Here is a 14,338-nt window from a genome sequence, read left to right as displayed (position 1 = left end):
GGGGGGGGGCGCAGACCCCCCCCCCCCCCATCCGACCATGTGCAAATCCCAATGGAAAATCCCAAACCGTCTCCTTGGCTCCTTCTTTCCGTGCCGGCTTGGCCTGGGGGGGGGCCCAGCACAGCCCCTGCCCTCCCCCGCCCCCAAAAAAGTGGGGGGGCCGGGGGGGGGGGGAAGGGGGCAGCCCCCCCCCCAATGGGTGGGGGGTGGCGGGGGGGGGTTACATTCACAAAATGGGGGGGACAGTGACAGCGCGGGGTTGGGGAGGGGGCAAGTGGAGCCTTAACTCTGTGCCCCCCCCCCGCTCTGGGGACCCCCCCCACACACTGGGGGGGGCAGTGGGGTGATGGGTGGGGGTCACCCCTGGGCGATGAGGGCAGGATCGGGCCCCCCCAATGACCCAAATCGGGGGGGGGGGGGGCACCCCACCGGTGGGGGGCAAGGCCTTAAAGTGCACAGGGGTGCCTGGGGGGGGCAGCGGGGGGGGACCCCCCCCCATTTTAACCGCTGAGGGGGTGGAGGTCGACCTTGACCTTCTCGCCGCTGCTGAGCATCCCGACGGTGGGGAAGTAGCCGCCGGCCGGCACCACCGCCTCCTTCTTGCCGATGATCTTCCCGTTGCGGGTGAAAAACACCTGGGGGGGGGACACACACAAATGCATGGGGGGGGCATTTGGGGGGGGCTCAGGGCATCCCACCCCCCCAAAAAGCCGTGGGGGGGGTGTGACACCCCCAGTTTGGCACTGGCGCACCCCGCGGCAAGAGGTTTGGGTAAAGAACAATGGCTGAGCGCAAAGATGGCGGTGAATGGGGTTAAATCCCGCTGGCAGCCGGGCACCAGTGGCGTCCCCAGGGCTCCGTACTGGGACCAGTCCCGTTTCACGTCGTTACCAACGATAAAGGGGATCCGGGCACCCCGGGTCGCTGGGCCCGGGTTTAACAAGGCTCAGGGCCGGGTCCTGCGCTCGGGGCACAACAACCCCAGGCAGCGCCGCAGGCGCGGGGAAGAGCGGCGGCGAAACAGAAACGGCCCCGGGGGGGGGGGTGGAGAGCGGGTGGGTGGGAGCCGGCAGGGTGCCCGGGTGGCCAAGAGGGCCAGCGGCATCCTGGCTTGTATCAGGACCAGTGTGGCCAGCAGGACCAGGGCAGGGATCGTCCCCCTGTGCTGGGCACTGGCGAGGCCGCCCCTCGAATCCCGCGCTCGGTGCTGGGCCCCCGGCCACAAGAAGGACACGGAGGGGCTGGAGTGTGGCCAGGGCAGGGCAGCGAGGCTGGGGCAGGGGCTGGAGCCCGAGGGTGGTGAGGGGCGGCTGGGGGAGCTGGGGGTGCTCGGCCTGGAGAGGAGGAGGCTGAGGGGAGCCCTCATCGCTCCCCCAACACCCGAAAGGAGGCCGGAGCCAGGCGGGGTCGGGCTCCTCTCCCCAGGAACAAGCGCTGGGACGAGAGGGAAGGGCCTGGAGCTGCGCCAGGGCAGGTTTGGGTTGGGTACGGGGAGAAATCGCCTCCCCCAACGGGGCGACGAGCGCTGGGTCCCCACCCCGGGAAGCGTTCAGAAAACGGGGGGCTGCAGGGCTCAGGGCCGCGGCTGAGCGGTGGCCGCGGGTCAGCGCTTGGACTCCATCTTAAACATCCCCCCCCCACCCTAAAGCATCCCACGAGCGAGGGAGACCCCGGGGTGCGGGGCTGGGAGCCCGATCCTGCCCCTCGCGGGGGTGCTGTGCTCTTACCACCACCTTCTTCCCCTCGTGCTCCTGCTCCATCTCCTCGCCATCCTCTTCCTCCTCCTCCTCCTCCTCCTCCTCCTCCTCCTCCTCCTCCTCCTGCCGCAGGTACATGACGTTCCTGACGGGTTTGGCCTTCACCTCCGCCGTGTCGCTGGGGTCGTCGCTGTCGCCTTCGGGGGACGGACGGACGCACGGACAATGAGGGCTGTGCCCTGTGTCGCCCCCCGCCCCGTTCCCGGGGCGCTCGGACCCCCCCGTACCTTCGCTATCCAGGGCGTAGTCACGCGGGAACATGATGCCGCAGCCCATGATGTCGCCCTTGTAGCAGCGGGGGCCGAAGGGGTCCCCCACCCCGCTGCCGTGGAAGATCTTCCCGTCGTCTTGGGGGGGGGGGGGGACACACGGTGTCATGGGGACCCCCCCAGCACCGGGGGGACCCCCCCCCAGCACCGGGGACCCCCCCCGGCCCCTCGCTATGGGGCTGCCCCCCGCCGAGGGGGCGTCGGGGGGGGGGAAGCGTGGAGGAGGAGGAAGGCGCATGGGGGGGGCAGCATTTGGCCTCTGTGGTGTTTTGGGGGGGGGGGATATGGGGGGGTCAGCGTGAGCATAACCAGTACAAGAGACCCAAAGCACTGGGGAGACTGGGAAAGGGGAGGGGGGACGATGCCGACCACTGAGACCCCTCCCCCAGAGCCCAGGGTGGGGGGCCCACACCCCAAATAGCACCTGGGGGGGCTCATGTTTGGGGGGCTCTTATTTGGGGGGGCCCTATGGTGGGGAGGGCCCATGTTTGGGGGGGTCCTCAATTTTTGGGGGGTCCTTCATGTTTGGGGGGGAGGTCTCCATGTATGGGGGTGTCCTCCTGTTGGACGGGGTGTCCCCATGTTTGGGGGCCATCCTCTTGTTTGGGGGGGCCCCCATGTTGGGGGGTCCCCATGCTGGGGGGCATCCTCTTGTTTGGAGGGGGGGTCCTCCTGTTGGGGGGTGACCCGTGCTCAGGGGGGCCCCACGTTTGGAGGGACATCCTCTGGTTTTAGGGGGTCCTGTTTGGAGGGGGGTCCCCATGTTTTGGGGGGGGTGCCCCATGATTTGGGGGGGGTGCCCCATGATTTGGGGGGGGGGGTGCCCCATGATTTGGGGCGGCGGGTCCCATGTTTTGAGGCAGGACTCACCCGCATGATACGCCACCGAGCCCCTACTCCAGCCGGGATGCCGGTTTTTGGGATAATCCTGAGGAAGAGGAGGAAGAAGAGAAGGGGGATGAAGGCCGGGGGGGTGGGGGGGCAGCAGCCCGTGCCCCCCCGGCCCCCCTCACCTTGCGGGCCAGCCCCAGAGCGATGTAGCACTTCTCGCCGGGGTCGACGATCTCCACCTCGAAGTAGTGGCTGCGGGTGCTGAGGGGGCGCCGCGCCTGCGCCAGCCCCACGTCCACGATGCTCTTCCCCTTCCCCACGTACTCCAGCAGCTGGGGGGCACGGGGGGGTGTTTTTTTTGGGGGGGGGGCACCCCTCCGCACCCCACCAGCGGCGGCGGGAAGGGGGGCTTGGGGGGGGGTGTGCGGGGTCCCAAACCTGGGAGGATGACAGCCCAAACGTGGGGGGGGGACACCCCAAAGCTTGGGGGGGTCCCAAACCTGGGAGGGGTCCCAAACCTGGGGGGGATGACACCCCAAAGCTTGAGGGGTGCAGGGTCCCAAACCTGGAGGGGACACCCCAAACCTGGGGGGATGACACCCCAAGGCTTGAGGGGTGCGGGGTCCCAAACCTGGGGGGGGTCCCAAACCTGGAGGGGCACCCCAAACCTGGGGGAGATGACACCCCAAACTTTGGGGGGGCCCAAACATGGGGGGGGATGACACTACAAAGCCAGGGATGACACCCCAAAGCTTGGGGGGGTCCCAAACCTGGGGGGGTGACACCCCAAACTTTGGGGGGAGCCCAAACATGGGGCGGGACACTACAAAGCTGGGGGAGAGACCCCAAAGCTTGAGGGGTGCAGGGTCCCAAACCTGGGGGGGGGTCCCAAACCTGGGGGGGGGCACCCCAAACCTGGGGGGGCACCCCAAACTTTGGGGGAGCCCAAACATGGGGGGGGGGGACATTACAAAGCTGGGGGGGAGACCCCAAAGCTTGAGGGGTGCAGGGTCCCAAACCTGGGGGACGACACCCCAAACCTGGGGGACGACACCCCAAAGCTTGGGGGGGTCCCAAACCTGGGGGGGGGGTATCTTAAACCTGGGGGGGACACCCCAAACCTGGGGGAGGGGACACCCCTCACGCTCCCAGCCCCCAAGAATACCCCCAAAGGAATATGGTGGGGCCGGGGCCCCCCCGCTGCGGCGGTGCCAGGGCTGGGGGGCGGGGAAGGGGCCCCCCCCGGCTGCGGTGCCGGGAAGGGGGTGGGAGCTGGGGGGGGCCGGGGCTGTTTACGCCACCGAGGTCGGCCTGGGCCTGCGCCCACATTCCTGCCCTCCCGCGGCCCCGGCTGGGGGGGGGGGGGGCGGGAAAAAAACCCTTTGAGAGCCGCAAAACATCCCCTTTTCCCCCCAAAACTGACAGGGAAGGGGGGGCCGGGGGGCCTGGGTGGGGAGGGGGGGCTTGGCATTGGGGTCCCCCCACCCAGCACCCCACTAAAGCTGCAGGGGGGGGGGCCACAGCCCCCGGTCGAGCTCTGGGAGGGAACAGCAGAAAAAATGCGGAGGAGGATGAAAATGAAACGGAGTCGGCGGCTGAACGGGGAGGGGGGGCACTGGGCAGTGCTGGGGACCCCCCCCCGTGAGAAACGGGGGGGAGCTGAGGCCTGGGGGGGAAACTGAGGCACTGGGGGGGGAAACTGAGGCACAACATGGCAGGGGGAAACTGAGGCGCGACATGGCGGGGCCCAGCTCCCACGGCAGCCTGGGACGAGGCTCCAGGCGTCCCCGACCCCCCCAAACTTTGAGGGGGGCCCCAGCTCTGCTCCCCCACAGCCGCGGTTAGCGCCGGCATTGTTCGACGGCAGCGGGGGGTGGCGGAGCCGGGGTGGGGACGGAGCCGGGGAGCACGAGGCTGGGAGCGAGCGTGGGCTGCGGAGGGGGGGGGCGATGGAAAATGGCCCCCGGCGCCGAGCTGCAAACCCTTAAAACTCGGGGGGGGGTCGGGGCTGCGGGTTTGGTTTCGCCCTTGCGAAAGCGCTGGGGCCCCCCCGGATCCCCCCCAAAGCGGGGGGTGACGGCGGGGCCGCGGGTGGGTCCTGCGCAGGGTGCTCTGCCCTGGTTTTGGGGATCCCATTGGGGTGGGGGACCAACTGCGGGGGGGGGTCCCTGGCCAACGAGGGAAATCGGAATAAGATCCGTGGCCGATCGTCGATTTGGGGGGAAAACGGCGCCTTTTTGGGGCTCACCGTGGGACTCGGGGCTTCGCCTCCCCCCAGCATGGACCCCAAAACCCCCTGAGCCCCCTAAACCCTGACACCCCCCTAAAACGGCTCCGCACCAACTCTGGGGCCCCCGGGACGCGCGGCGGTGGCCGTGTCCCCCCCGCCTCAGCCCCCACGGGACAGCGGTGCCTGGCCCAGGAACGGGTGACCCCCTTCCTCCAAGGGCCCCCCCTTAAATCGGGGGTGCGATGCTCACCGTGCCGCAGACCTTCACGTCGTGCAGCCGCCCCCACTCCTCCTCGTAGCTGTCCACCATCATGGCGCTGTCGTCCTCCTCGGTGCCCAGCTCGGCGTGGAGGTGCAGCCGTACCTCCTCTCCCAACGAGTGCATCCCCACCGCCGGGAAAAGCCCCTCGGGAGAGAGCGGCATGATGGTGGAGCCCACCTGCGGGTTTTGGGGGGACACCGGGGGGGTCAGGGGGTGGCTGGGGGGAAGGGGAAGGAATGGTGGGGAGGGGGCTCACCCGCTTCCCGTTCTTGGTGAAGAAGATCTGGGCCGTCTGCACCTCGAAGGAGACCAACTCGATGCCGCAGCCGATGCGATCCCCGGAGCTGCACTTGGTGCCGAACTGGCGGCCCTTGGCGCGGCCGCTGTACAGCCTGGGGGGGCCGGCGGCGCTGAGCAGGGGGTGACGGCGGCGGGGGGCGGGGGGGGGGCGGCGGGGCCCCCCCCTCCCTGTCCCCCGGCCGCCCCAGAGGCCGCGAGCGCCCCCAAACCCAGTCCCCAGGGGCGGATCGGGTCCCGGCAGCCCCCCAGCTCCTGGTGGTCCCCCCCCAAATCCCAGCAGCTCCCCAGGTCTTGGTGGTCCGCCAGGTCCTGGTGGCCACCCCCTGGGTCCTGGTGGTCTCCCCAAATAGCAGTAGCTCCCCAGGTCCTGGTGGTCCCATGGGTCCTGGTGGCCCTCTGCTGGGTCCTGGTGGCCTGCCAGGTCCCAGTGGCCATCCCCAGGTCCCAAAGGCCACCCCCTGGGTCCCGGTGGTCCCCTGAAATAGCAGCAGCTCCCTAGGTTCTGGTGGCCACCCTGGGTCCTGGTGGATCCCCTGGGTCCCAATGGCCAACCCCCAGGTCGCAGTGGCCACCCCAAACAGCAGCAGCCTCCCCAGGTCCTGGTGGGCACCCCCTGGGTCCCAATAGCCACTGCCTGGGTCCCAGTAGCTACCCCCTGGGTCCTGGTGGTCCCCCCAAGTAACAGCAGCTCCCCAGGTCCTGGTGGCCCCGTGGGCCCTGGTGGCCCTCCACCAGGTCCTGGTGGTCTGCCAGGTCCCAGTGGCCACCCCACAGGTCCCAGTGGCCCCCCTACTCACTTCCCGTCATCAGCATGGTACGCCACGGAGTCGGGCAACCAGCCGGGCTGGTGGTCCAGGCTGTAGTACTGCGGCACGAGGCCGACAGCGATGGTCCCCCGCACCCCGCTGTCCACGATGGACACCTGGGGGGTGACACCGAGAAAGGCCGTCACCCGGCGGGCGTGGGGGGGCCGCTCCGCCGTGTGCCCCCCTCCCCCAATTCGGTGGGGACCCCCCCAAAATTCGGGGGGGACCCCCCGGGGGGGGTCGTACCTCGAAATAGTTGTTGTCCCTGGTGAGGGGCCGCGGTGCCACGTAGCAGCCGACCTCGCCGGAGTTCCCGTGGTAACTGGGGGGGGGGGGGACAGAACCCACGGGTGACGGGGGCCCACGGGTGACGGGCGCCCACGGGTGACGGGCGCCCACGGGTGACGGGGGGGGGTACCTGAGGGTGTCGCCGTCCACCAGGATGTGCTTGGCGCGCTCCTGGTAGCGGACGGCCCGGACCTCCCGGATCTCCCGGATCCGCCGGCGCCAGTTGAGGAACCTGTAGTGCAGGTTCAGGTCATCCATGGCGAGGGGAAACCTGCGGGGGGGCGGGGGGCAGTCAGGGACCCCCGGGGACCCCCCCAGCCCGGGGACCCCCCCCGCACCCCCATAACCGCCCCCCAGCCCCGCAGCCCTGCCCCCAGCACCCCCAGTCCCTCCACCTGCCCGAGTGCAATGCCCCAGTATCCCCAGAGCCCCCCAGTGCACGCCTCAGTATCCTGCAGTTCCTCCTCATGCACACCCCAGTCCTCCCAGTGCACACCCCAGTCGCCCCAGTACCCCCCAGTATCCCCAATCCCCCCCACTGCAATGTCCCAGTATCCCCAGTCCCTCTCATTCCACACCGCAGTCTCCCCAGTTCCCCCAAGTGCACACCCCAGTATCCCCCAGTCCTCCCAGTGCACACCCCCGTCCCCCCAGTGCACACCCCAGTATCCCCAGTCCCCCCAGTGCAATGTCCCAGTATCCCCAGTCCCCCCAGCACACACCCCAGTCCCCCCAGTGCTCACCCTACTCGTTCACCCTGTACCCCCAGTGCATAGCCCAGTCCCCCCCAGTGCCCACCCCAGTATCCCCAGTCCTTCCAGTCCCCCCCAGTGCACACCCAGTCCCCTCACTCCCCCCCAGTGCACACCCCAGTATCCCCAGTCCCCCTCATTGCACACCCCAGTCCCTCCAGCGCACTCCCCAGTATTCCCAGTCCCCCTCATTGCACACCCCAGTATCCCCAGTCCCCCCAGTCTCCCCCAGTGCAATGGCCCAGTATCCCCAATCCCCCCAGTGCACACCCCAGTATCCCCAGTCCCCCCAGTGCAATGGCCCAGTATCCCCAGTCCCCCCCAGTGCACACCCCAGTATCCCCAGTCTCTCCAGTGCACACCCTGTTCACCCCCCGGCCCCCCCAGCCCCAAAACCGCCCCCCCCCCAGCCCCCCCATACCGGGGTCACCCGGGCCCCCCCCCCGCCCTCACCGGCCCGGCCCCGCCCGCCCCCGCCATGGGCTCCGCGCTGCGGCTGCGGCTGCGGCCGCTCCCGGCCCCGGCCCCGGCCCCGCCGCCCGCACTCACATCCGGGGCCCCGCGCTTCCTCCTCCGCCCCCTCCTCCTCCCGCCCCGCCGCGCCGCTCGACCAATCGCCGCCCGACTCGCCCCGACTGACGGCTCGGGACGCCAATCGAAGGCCGGAGGAGAAGATGGGGGCGGAGCCCGCCGAGGGTGTGGGGGTGTCACATGACCCCGCGGGCCCGGGATGGGAGCGAGAGAGCGCCCCCTGGTGCGGGGGCGGGGAACAGCGGGGTGTGCACTGGGGGGACCGGGGGCACTGGGGGGACTTGGGGGGGACTGGGGATACTGGGGGATACTAGGGGGACTGGGAGGACTGGGGTGTGCACTGGCGGGACTGGCGGGGACTGGGGATACTGGGAGGACTGGTGTGTCCACTGGGAGACTGGGGATACTGGGGTGTGGACTGGGGAATACTGGGGGGACTGGGAGCAATGGGAATACTGGGGTGTACACTGGGGGTGACTGGGGGATACTGGAGATACTGGGGTGTGCATTGTGAGATGTTGGGGTGTGCACTGGGAGGACTGGGGGGGTAGTGGGGGGCGCACTGGGGGATACTGGGGGGACGGTAGTGGGCACTGGGGCGACGGGGGAGACTGGGGTGTGCACTGGGGGTGACTGGGGGATACTGGGGAGTACACTGGGGGTGACTGGGGGATACTGGAGATACTGGGGTGTGCACCGGGGGGACTGCGAGATACTGGAGATACTAGGGATACTGGGAATATTGGGGCGTGCACTGGGGGATACTGGGGTGTGCACTGGAGAGGCTGCGGAGACTGGGGGATACTGGGGCATTGCATTGTAGGGACTGGAAACTACTGGGAATACTGGGGTGTGCACTGGGGGGGATTGGGGGATACTGGGGGCACTGGGGGAAACTGGGGTGTGCACTGAGGGGACTGGGGCATTTTACTGGGGGGACTGGAGGAACTGGGAATACCGGGGATACTGGGGCACTGCACTGGGAGGACTGGAGTGGGCACTGGAGGGCACTGGGTTTTATACCGGGAACGCCCGGTGCTCCGGGGCGTTGCACTGGGGGGCACCGGGCGTGCACTGGGGGGACTGGGGGACACAGGGGATACTGGGGATACTGGGGCATTGCACTGGACGGACTGGAGAATACTGGGGATACTGGGGTGTGCACTGGGGGGACTAGGGGATACAAGGGATACTGGGGATACTGGGGTGTGCACTGGGGGGACTGGGGGACACAGGGGATACTGGGGATACTGGGGCATTGCACTGGACGGACTGGAGAATACTGGGGATACTGGGGTGTGCACTGGGGGGACTGGGGGATACAGGGGATACTGGGGTGTGCACTGGAGGGACTGGAGAATACTGGGGATACTGGGGTGTGCACTGGGGGGACTGGGACACCGCCCTGGGGGGCACTGGGCTCTGTACTGGGAGCACTGGGGCCACTGGGGGATGGAATAGGGGGGAGTTGGGGGGGGCTGGGGGTGGGGGGGCGACGGGACCGGGCTGCGGCCGGGGGGTCCCGGGGGTCCCGGGGTCCGGGGGTCCCGGGCGGGGGGGCCGGAGGGGTCCTGGGGGTCCCGGGGTCCGGGCTGGGGTCCCGGGGGGTCCCGGGGGGCGCAGGCTCCGGGGCTCCCGGGCCGGGGGTGCCGGGGGGCTGCAGCCCGGGTCCGCCATCCCGGTGCCCCCCCCTCCCGGTGTCCCCCCTCCCCGGACCGGGGGCACCCACCGCGGGGGGGGGGGGGGGGCGGACGCCGTTACTTAAGGGCGGCGGCGGGGCCGGGCACCGCCAGAGCGGGCGGCGGCGGGGACCGGTCCGGTGCCCTCCGGTCCCGGTGCCCTCCGGTGCCGCCATGCGGGCGGGCCGCTGGCCGCTGCTGCCGGTGCTGCTGCTGCTGGCGGAGGCGGCAGCGGCGGCGGCTCCGGTTGCCGGTGGCGGGGGGCCGGGGCCGGGGCCGGGGCAGGGCTCGCCCCGCGGCCCCGGGGAGCCGTGCGGGGTTTACACACCGGGCTGCGCCCGGGGGCTCCGCTGCAGCCCCCGGCCCGGGGAACGCGCCCCGCTCCGGGCCCTGCTCCGGGGCACCGGGCTCTGCCGCCCGCTCCGCCCCCGCCCCGCCGCTACCGGAGCCCCCGCAGGTGAGAGCCGGGGGGAGCCCCCGGGGCGGGGACCGGGGGCACCGGGGGGGGGGACGGAGGCACCGGGAGAGCCCCGTAGCACCGAGGGGGGGGGTCCCGGGAGGGATGGGGGCACCGGGGGATGCCCGCGGCACCGGGGGGCCGGGGGGCTCCCCGGGACGGGGATGGGGGCACCGGGGGATCCCCGTGCCCCCGGGGGAGGGAGAGGGGGGTCCCGGGAGGGATGGGGGCACCGGGAGAGCCCCGTAGCACCCGGGAGGGGGTCCCGGGAGGGATGGGGGCACCGGGGGATCCCCGTACCCCCGGGGGAGGGAGAGGGGGGTCCGGGGGTGGGACGGGGGCACCGGGGGGGGCGGGTACCGGGGGACCCCCCGGGCCCCCAGGGAGGGGCCGGCGGGCGCCAACGGGGGAGGGGGGGGCACCGGGGAGGGACCCCGAGCCCCCCCGGATCTGCGGGAGACCCCGGGGGGAGGGGGGCGAATCCCGGGGGGTCCCTGTATCGGGGGGGGGGGGGAAGTGGGGGACCCCCACGTCCTGCGGGGGGCTGGAAATGGGGGGGACCCCATGTCCCGGGGGCCGGGACCCCCATATGGGGGGCAATAAAGGGAGGGACCCCCATATCGGGGGGCAGGAGGGGGGCAGGCCCCCCCCCGGCCCAGCCCTGCCCCCCCCAGGCCCCCCCGCCACGCCGCCCCCCCGGCCCCCGCCCCAGGGCAAGGAGGAGCTGGAGACGGGGGGGGCGGGGGGGGGGTGCGGGGGGGTCGGGGTACCGGGATGGGGGGTTGGGGTGCGGGGGTTCCGGGGAGGGGGGTTTGGGGGTGCGGGGTACCGGGATGGGGGGATTTGGGGGTGCGGGGGGGTCGGAGATGCGGGGTACCGGGATGGGGGGGGTTGGGGTGCGGGGGCGTCCGGGGGGTTTGGGGGTGCGGGGTACCGGGATGGGGGGGTTCGGGGGGTGGGGGTTTGGGGGGTACCGGGATGGGGGGGGTTAGGGTGCGGGCTACCGGGCTGGGGGCGATTTGGGGGTGCGGGGGGGTTCGGGGATGCGGGGTACCGGGATGGGGGGTTGGGGTGCGAGGGGGTCCGGGGGGGTTTGGGGGTGCGGGGTACCGGGCTGGGGGTTCGGGGGTGCGGCCCCCCTGACCCCCCCGCAGGCCCCCTGCCGCGGGCACCTGGCCGCCGCCCTGCGGGAGCTGCGGGCCGGGCTCTACCGCAGCGCGGCCGCCATTTTCCTCCCCAACTGCGACCCCCGCGGCTTTTACCGGCCCACGCAGGTGGGGGGGCGGGGGGGGGCTCCACGGGGGGGCGGGGGCCCCGGAAGAGCGGCCCCGGGGGCGGCAGGGGGGCGGGGGGGCCGTGCCTCAGTTTCCCCAGAGCAGGAAACCCAGTTTTGGGGTCCGCCGTGCCTCAGTTTCCCCATGGGGGCGGGGGTTAGAGCATCCTGGGGTCCTCCGTGCCTCAGTTTCCCCCGTCCATAAAGCCCAGTTTTGGGGTCCCCCCGTGCCTCAGTTTCCCCCGGGGGGGGGGCTGCCTCGGTTTCCCCGGCCCATTATGCCCAGTTTTGGGGTCCCCCCATGCCTCAGTTACCCCGGGGTGGGGGGCCGTGCCTCAGTTTCCCCAGCCCATAAAGCCCAGTTTTGGGGTCCCCCCGTGCCTCAGTTTCCCCAGCCCCTATAGCCCAGTTTCGGGGTCTCCCCGTGCCTCAGTTTCCCCGGGGGGGGGGGCTGCCTCAGTTTCCCCAGCCCATAAAGCCCAGTTTTGGGGTCCACCTGTGCCTCAGTTTCCCCTGGGGGGGAGGTCTGGGGGGGGAGAGAGGGTCGACGCCCCCCCCCGTGCCTCAGTTTCCCCACCCACAAAGCCCAGCTTGGGGGTTCTCCCTGCCTCAGTTTCCCCGGGGTGCGGGGTTGGGGGGCCGTGCCTCAGTTTCCCCAGCCCATACAGCCCAGTTTCGGGGTCCCGGTTCCCCGGGATGGGGGTGGGGGGCCGTGCCTCAGTGTCCCCAGCGCCCCCAGCCCGGTTTGGGGGTCCCCCGCAGTGCCGGGCCTCGCAGGGGCCGAAGCGCGGGCCGTGCTGGTGCGTGGACCCCCGGGGGCAGCCCCTGGCCGCGGCCCCGGCGCCGGGGGGGGCCCCCCGCTGCCCCCCGCCCTGAGCGGGGCCCCCCGAGCCCAGCCTGAGGTGGGGAGCGGGGCCGCGCGGTCGGGGGGGGGGGGGACACGGGACACCCCAAAGGGGGGGCTCAGCCCCCCCCGAGCAGCCCCTGCACCCCCAAACTGCCCCAAGTGCCCCCCAGAGCTGCCCCCCTGCACCCCAAAATTGCCCCCAGACCCCCAAATGCCCCTCCGAGCTGCCCCCTGCACTCTGAAACTGCCCCCAGGCCCCCTCAATTGCCCCCAGACCCCCCCACTGCCCCCAGACCCCCCAAATGTCCCCTCGAGCTGCCCCTGCACCCCCAAACTGCCCCCAGGGCCCCAAACTACCCCCAGACCCACAAGTGCCCCCCAGAGCTGCCCCCTGCACCCCAAAAACTTCCCCTAGAAGCCCCTGAGCTGCCCCCTGCACTCTGGAACTGCCCCCAGGGACCCCTAATTGCCCCCTGCACCCCGAAACTGCCCCAAGCCACGCCCCTATCTTCCCAAGCCACGCCCCTATCTTCCCAAGCCACGCCTCCCATCCCAAGCCACACCCCTCCACAAGCCGCGTCTCCACCCCGGCCAAGCCAAACCACGCCCCTTCTCCCAAGCCACGCCCCCACATCGGCCCGGCCAAGCCACGCCCCCCGTTTCCCGGTAACCGCCCTGACTTCCTGGCGGGAGACGGGAGGCCACGCCCCGCGCGGGACGGGAGCGCGGTGAGGGGCGTGGGGGATCCGGGGGGATCGGGGGGGATCGGGGGGATCCGGGGGGGGATCGAGGGGGATCGGGGGATCCAGGCGGCGGGGGGGTCCGGCGCCGTGCCGAGGCGGGGTCCCCGGGCCCCGCGGCGGGCTGGGGGAGCAGCGGGGTGACCCGGCCCCATCGCAGCCCGTGGGGCAGGGGGTGACCCATCTCCCCACAGCACCCATGGGGCAGGGGGTGTCCCAGCCCCACATCAGCCTGGGGGGCACCGCGGACACCCATCTCCTCACCAGCCCGTGGGGCAGGGGGTCACCCATCTCCCCACCGCCCTGTGGGGCAGGGGGTGTCCCAGCCCCACGGAAGGCTGGGGGGGCACCGGGGACACCCAGCCCCATGGCACCCATGGGGCAGGGGGTGTCCCAGCCCCACGGAAGGCTGGGGGGGCACCGGGGACACCCAGCCCCATGGCACCCATGGGGCAGGGGGTGTCCCAGCCCCACGGAAGGCTGGGGGGGCACCGGGGACACCCAGCCCCGCGTCCCCCATGGGGCAGGGGGTGTCCCAGCCCCACGTCCCCCCCGCCATGGGCAGCGGGGCTGACGGAGCCCCCCCCGCTCTCCGGCAGGCGCGATGGCGGGGGGCGAGCGGGAGACGCTGCTGGGGGTGCAGCAGGCGCTGACGGAGGAGCAGTTCCAGACCCTCAAATTCCTGCTGGAGGAGCGGCTGCCGCTGGCCCAGCTGCGCCCCGCCACGCGCCCCGAGCTCTGCAGCCTCCTGCTCCAGCGCTTCCCCGGCCGAGCCCTGCGCCTCACCGCCCGCCTCCTCCGCCAGATCGGCCGCCCCGACCTCGTCCGCCTTTACCGGCTTCCCGACGCGGAGGAAGAGATCGCCGAGGAAAAAGGGAACGCCGAGGGTTCCTCCGCTCCGGCGGGATGCGGGGAGGAAGCGGGATGTCCGGCCGTCTCGTCGCCGCTCGCGTCTCCTCCTCCGTCCGCCCGTCCTCGTCGTTTGACAGAGAACGAGCTGATCCAGATAGCCAAAAAGCTGGGAAAGGAGTGGCAGGAGGTGGGAATCGGATGCCTGGGGTTGGAGAGGAGCCGCCTGGATCAGATTCGGGAGGATAACCCCCAGAACGTCGTCATGCAGAGCTTCGAGATGCTGCGGGAGTGGCAGCAGAGGCAGAGGCAGGAGGCCACGGCCCCGCGTCTCCACGCCTGCCTGGCCCACGCCAGGGTGGACCCCGCGGTGCTCGACCTCCTCCAGAGCTTCCAGGGGCTCTGAGGGACCCCGCCGCCTTTTTGGGGGGGAGAAAAAGGCGACAATAAATCATTTTATTCCACTC

At 71.4% G+C, this 14,338-nt stretch overlaps 2 protein-coding genes across 3 annotated transcripts; one reads left to right on the top strand and one right to left on the bottom strand.

The window, feature by feature from the left end:
* Nucleotides 1-15: 15 nt before the first annotated feature.
* On the bottom strand, nucleotides 16-8,176 carry SPRYD3 (SPRY domain containing 3). Its single transcript, XM_087771613.1, has 11 exons — nucleotides 8,045-8,176; nucleotides 6,874-7,014; nucleotides 6,702-6,777; nucleotides 6,447-6,571; nucleotides 5,606-5,741; nucleotides 5,338-5,526; nucleotides 3,040-3,189; nucleotides 2,897-2,954; nucleotides 1,985-2,104; nucleotides 1,728-1,894; nucleotides 16-635 (listed from the first exon to the last, which is right to left on the bottom strand). Coding segments are annotated over exons 1-11 (1,299 nt in total). The 5' UTR covers nucleotides 8,047-8,176; the 3' UTR covers nucleotides 16-500.
* A 1,660-nt stretch (nucleotides 8,177-9,836) lies between these two features.
* On the top strand, nucleotides 9,837-14,335 carry IGFBP6 (insulin like growth factor binding protein 6). Of its 2 annotated transcripts, XM_087771618.1 has the most exons (4): nucleotides 9,837-10,162; nucleotides 10,837-10,896; nucleotides 11,318-11,436; nucleotides 13,828-14,335. In XM_087771618.1, exons 1-4 carry the CDS (start codon nucleotides 9,880-9,882, stop codon nucleotides 14,275-14,277), a joined length of 912 nt encoding a protein of 303 aa, XP_087627744.1. In that variant the 5' UTR covers nucleotides 9,837-9,879; the 3' UTR covers nucleotides 14,278-14,335. The 2 variants fall into 2 exon arrangements, with proteins under 2 accessions (XP_087627744.1, XP_087627745.1); XM_087771619.1 differs by lacking the exons at nucleotides 9,837-10,162; nucleotides 10,837-10,896; nucleotides 11,318-11,436 and adding an exon at nucleotides 12,888-13,010 and having other exon boundaries at nucleotides 13,622-14,335.
* Nucleotides 14,336-14,338: the final 3 nt, after the last annotated feature.

Source organism: Nipponia nippon, unplaced genomic scaffold (genome assembly GCF_047370975.1).
Source record: "Nipponia nippon isolate SJK-2023a ecotype South Korea unplaced genomic scaffold, ASM4737097v1 scaffold_35, whole genome shotgun sequence".
NCBI lineage: Eukaryota > Metazoa > Chordata > Aves > Pelecaniformes > Threskiornithidae > Nipponia > Nipponia nippon.
Note: the sequence above shows the minus strand (reverse complement) of the source record. Positions and strands in the feature narration are given on the sequence as shown.

Bases quoted from the DNA above. Each gene is read 5' to 3' on its own strand.
- SPRYD3 (XM_087771613.1), bottom strand. The intron at 2,955-3,039 runs GTGAGGGGGGCC...CCTCTTCCTCAG, and splicing joins CTCTGGGGCTGGCCCGCAAG to GATTATCCCAAAAACCGGCA. The intron at 2,105-2,896 runs GTGAGTCCTGCC...CCCCCCCCCAAG, and splicing joins CTCGGTGGCGTATCATGCGG to ACGACGGGAAGATCTTCCAC.
- IGFBP6 (XM_087771618.1), top strand. From the start codon at position 9,880: ATGCGGGCGGGCCGCTGGCCGCTGCTGCCGGTGCTGCTGCTGCTGGCG. The intron at 10,897-11,317 runs GGGGGGCGGGGG...CCCCCCCGCAGG, and splicing joins CAAGGAGGAGCTGGAGACGG to CCCCCTGCCGCGGGCACCTG. The intron at 11,437-13,827 runs GTGGGGGGGCGG...CTCCTCCGCCAG, and splicing joins GCTTTTACCGGCCCACGCAG to ATCGGCCGCCCCGACCTCGT.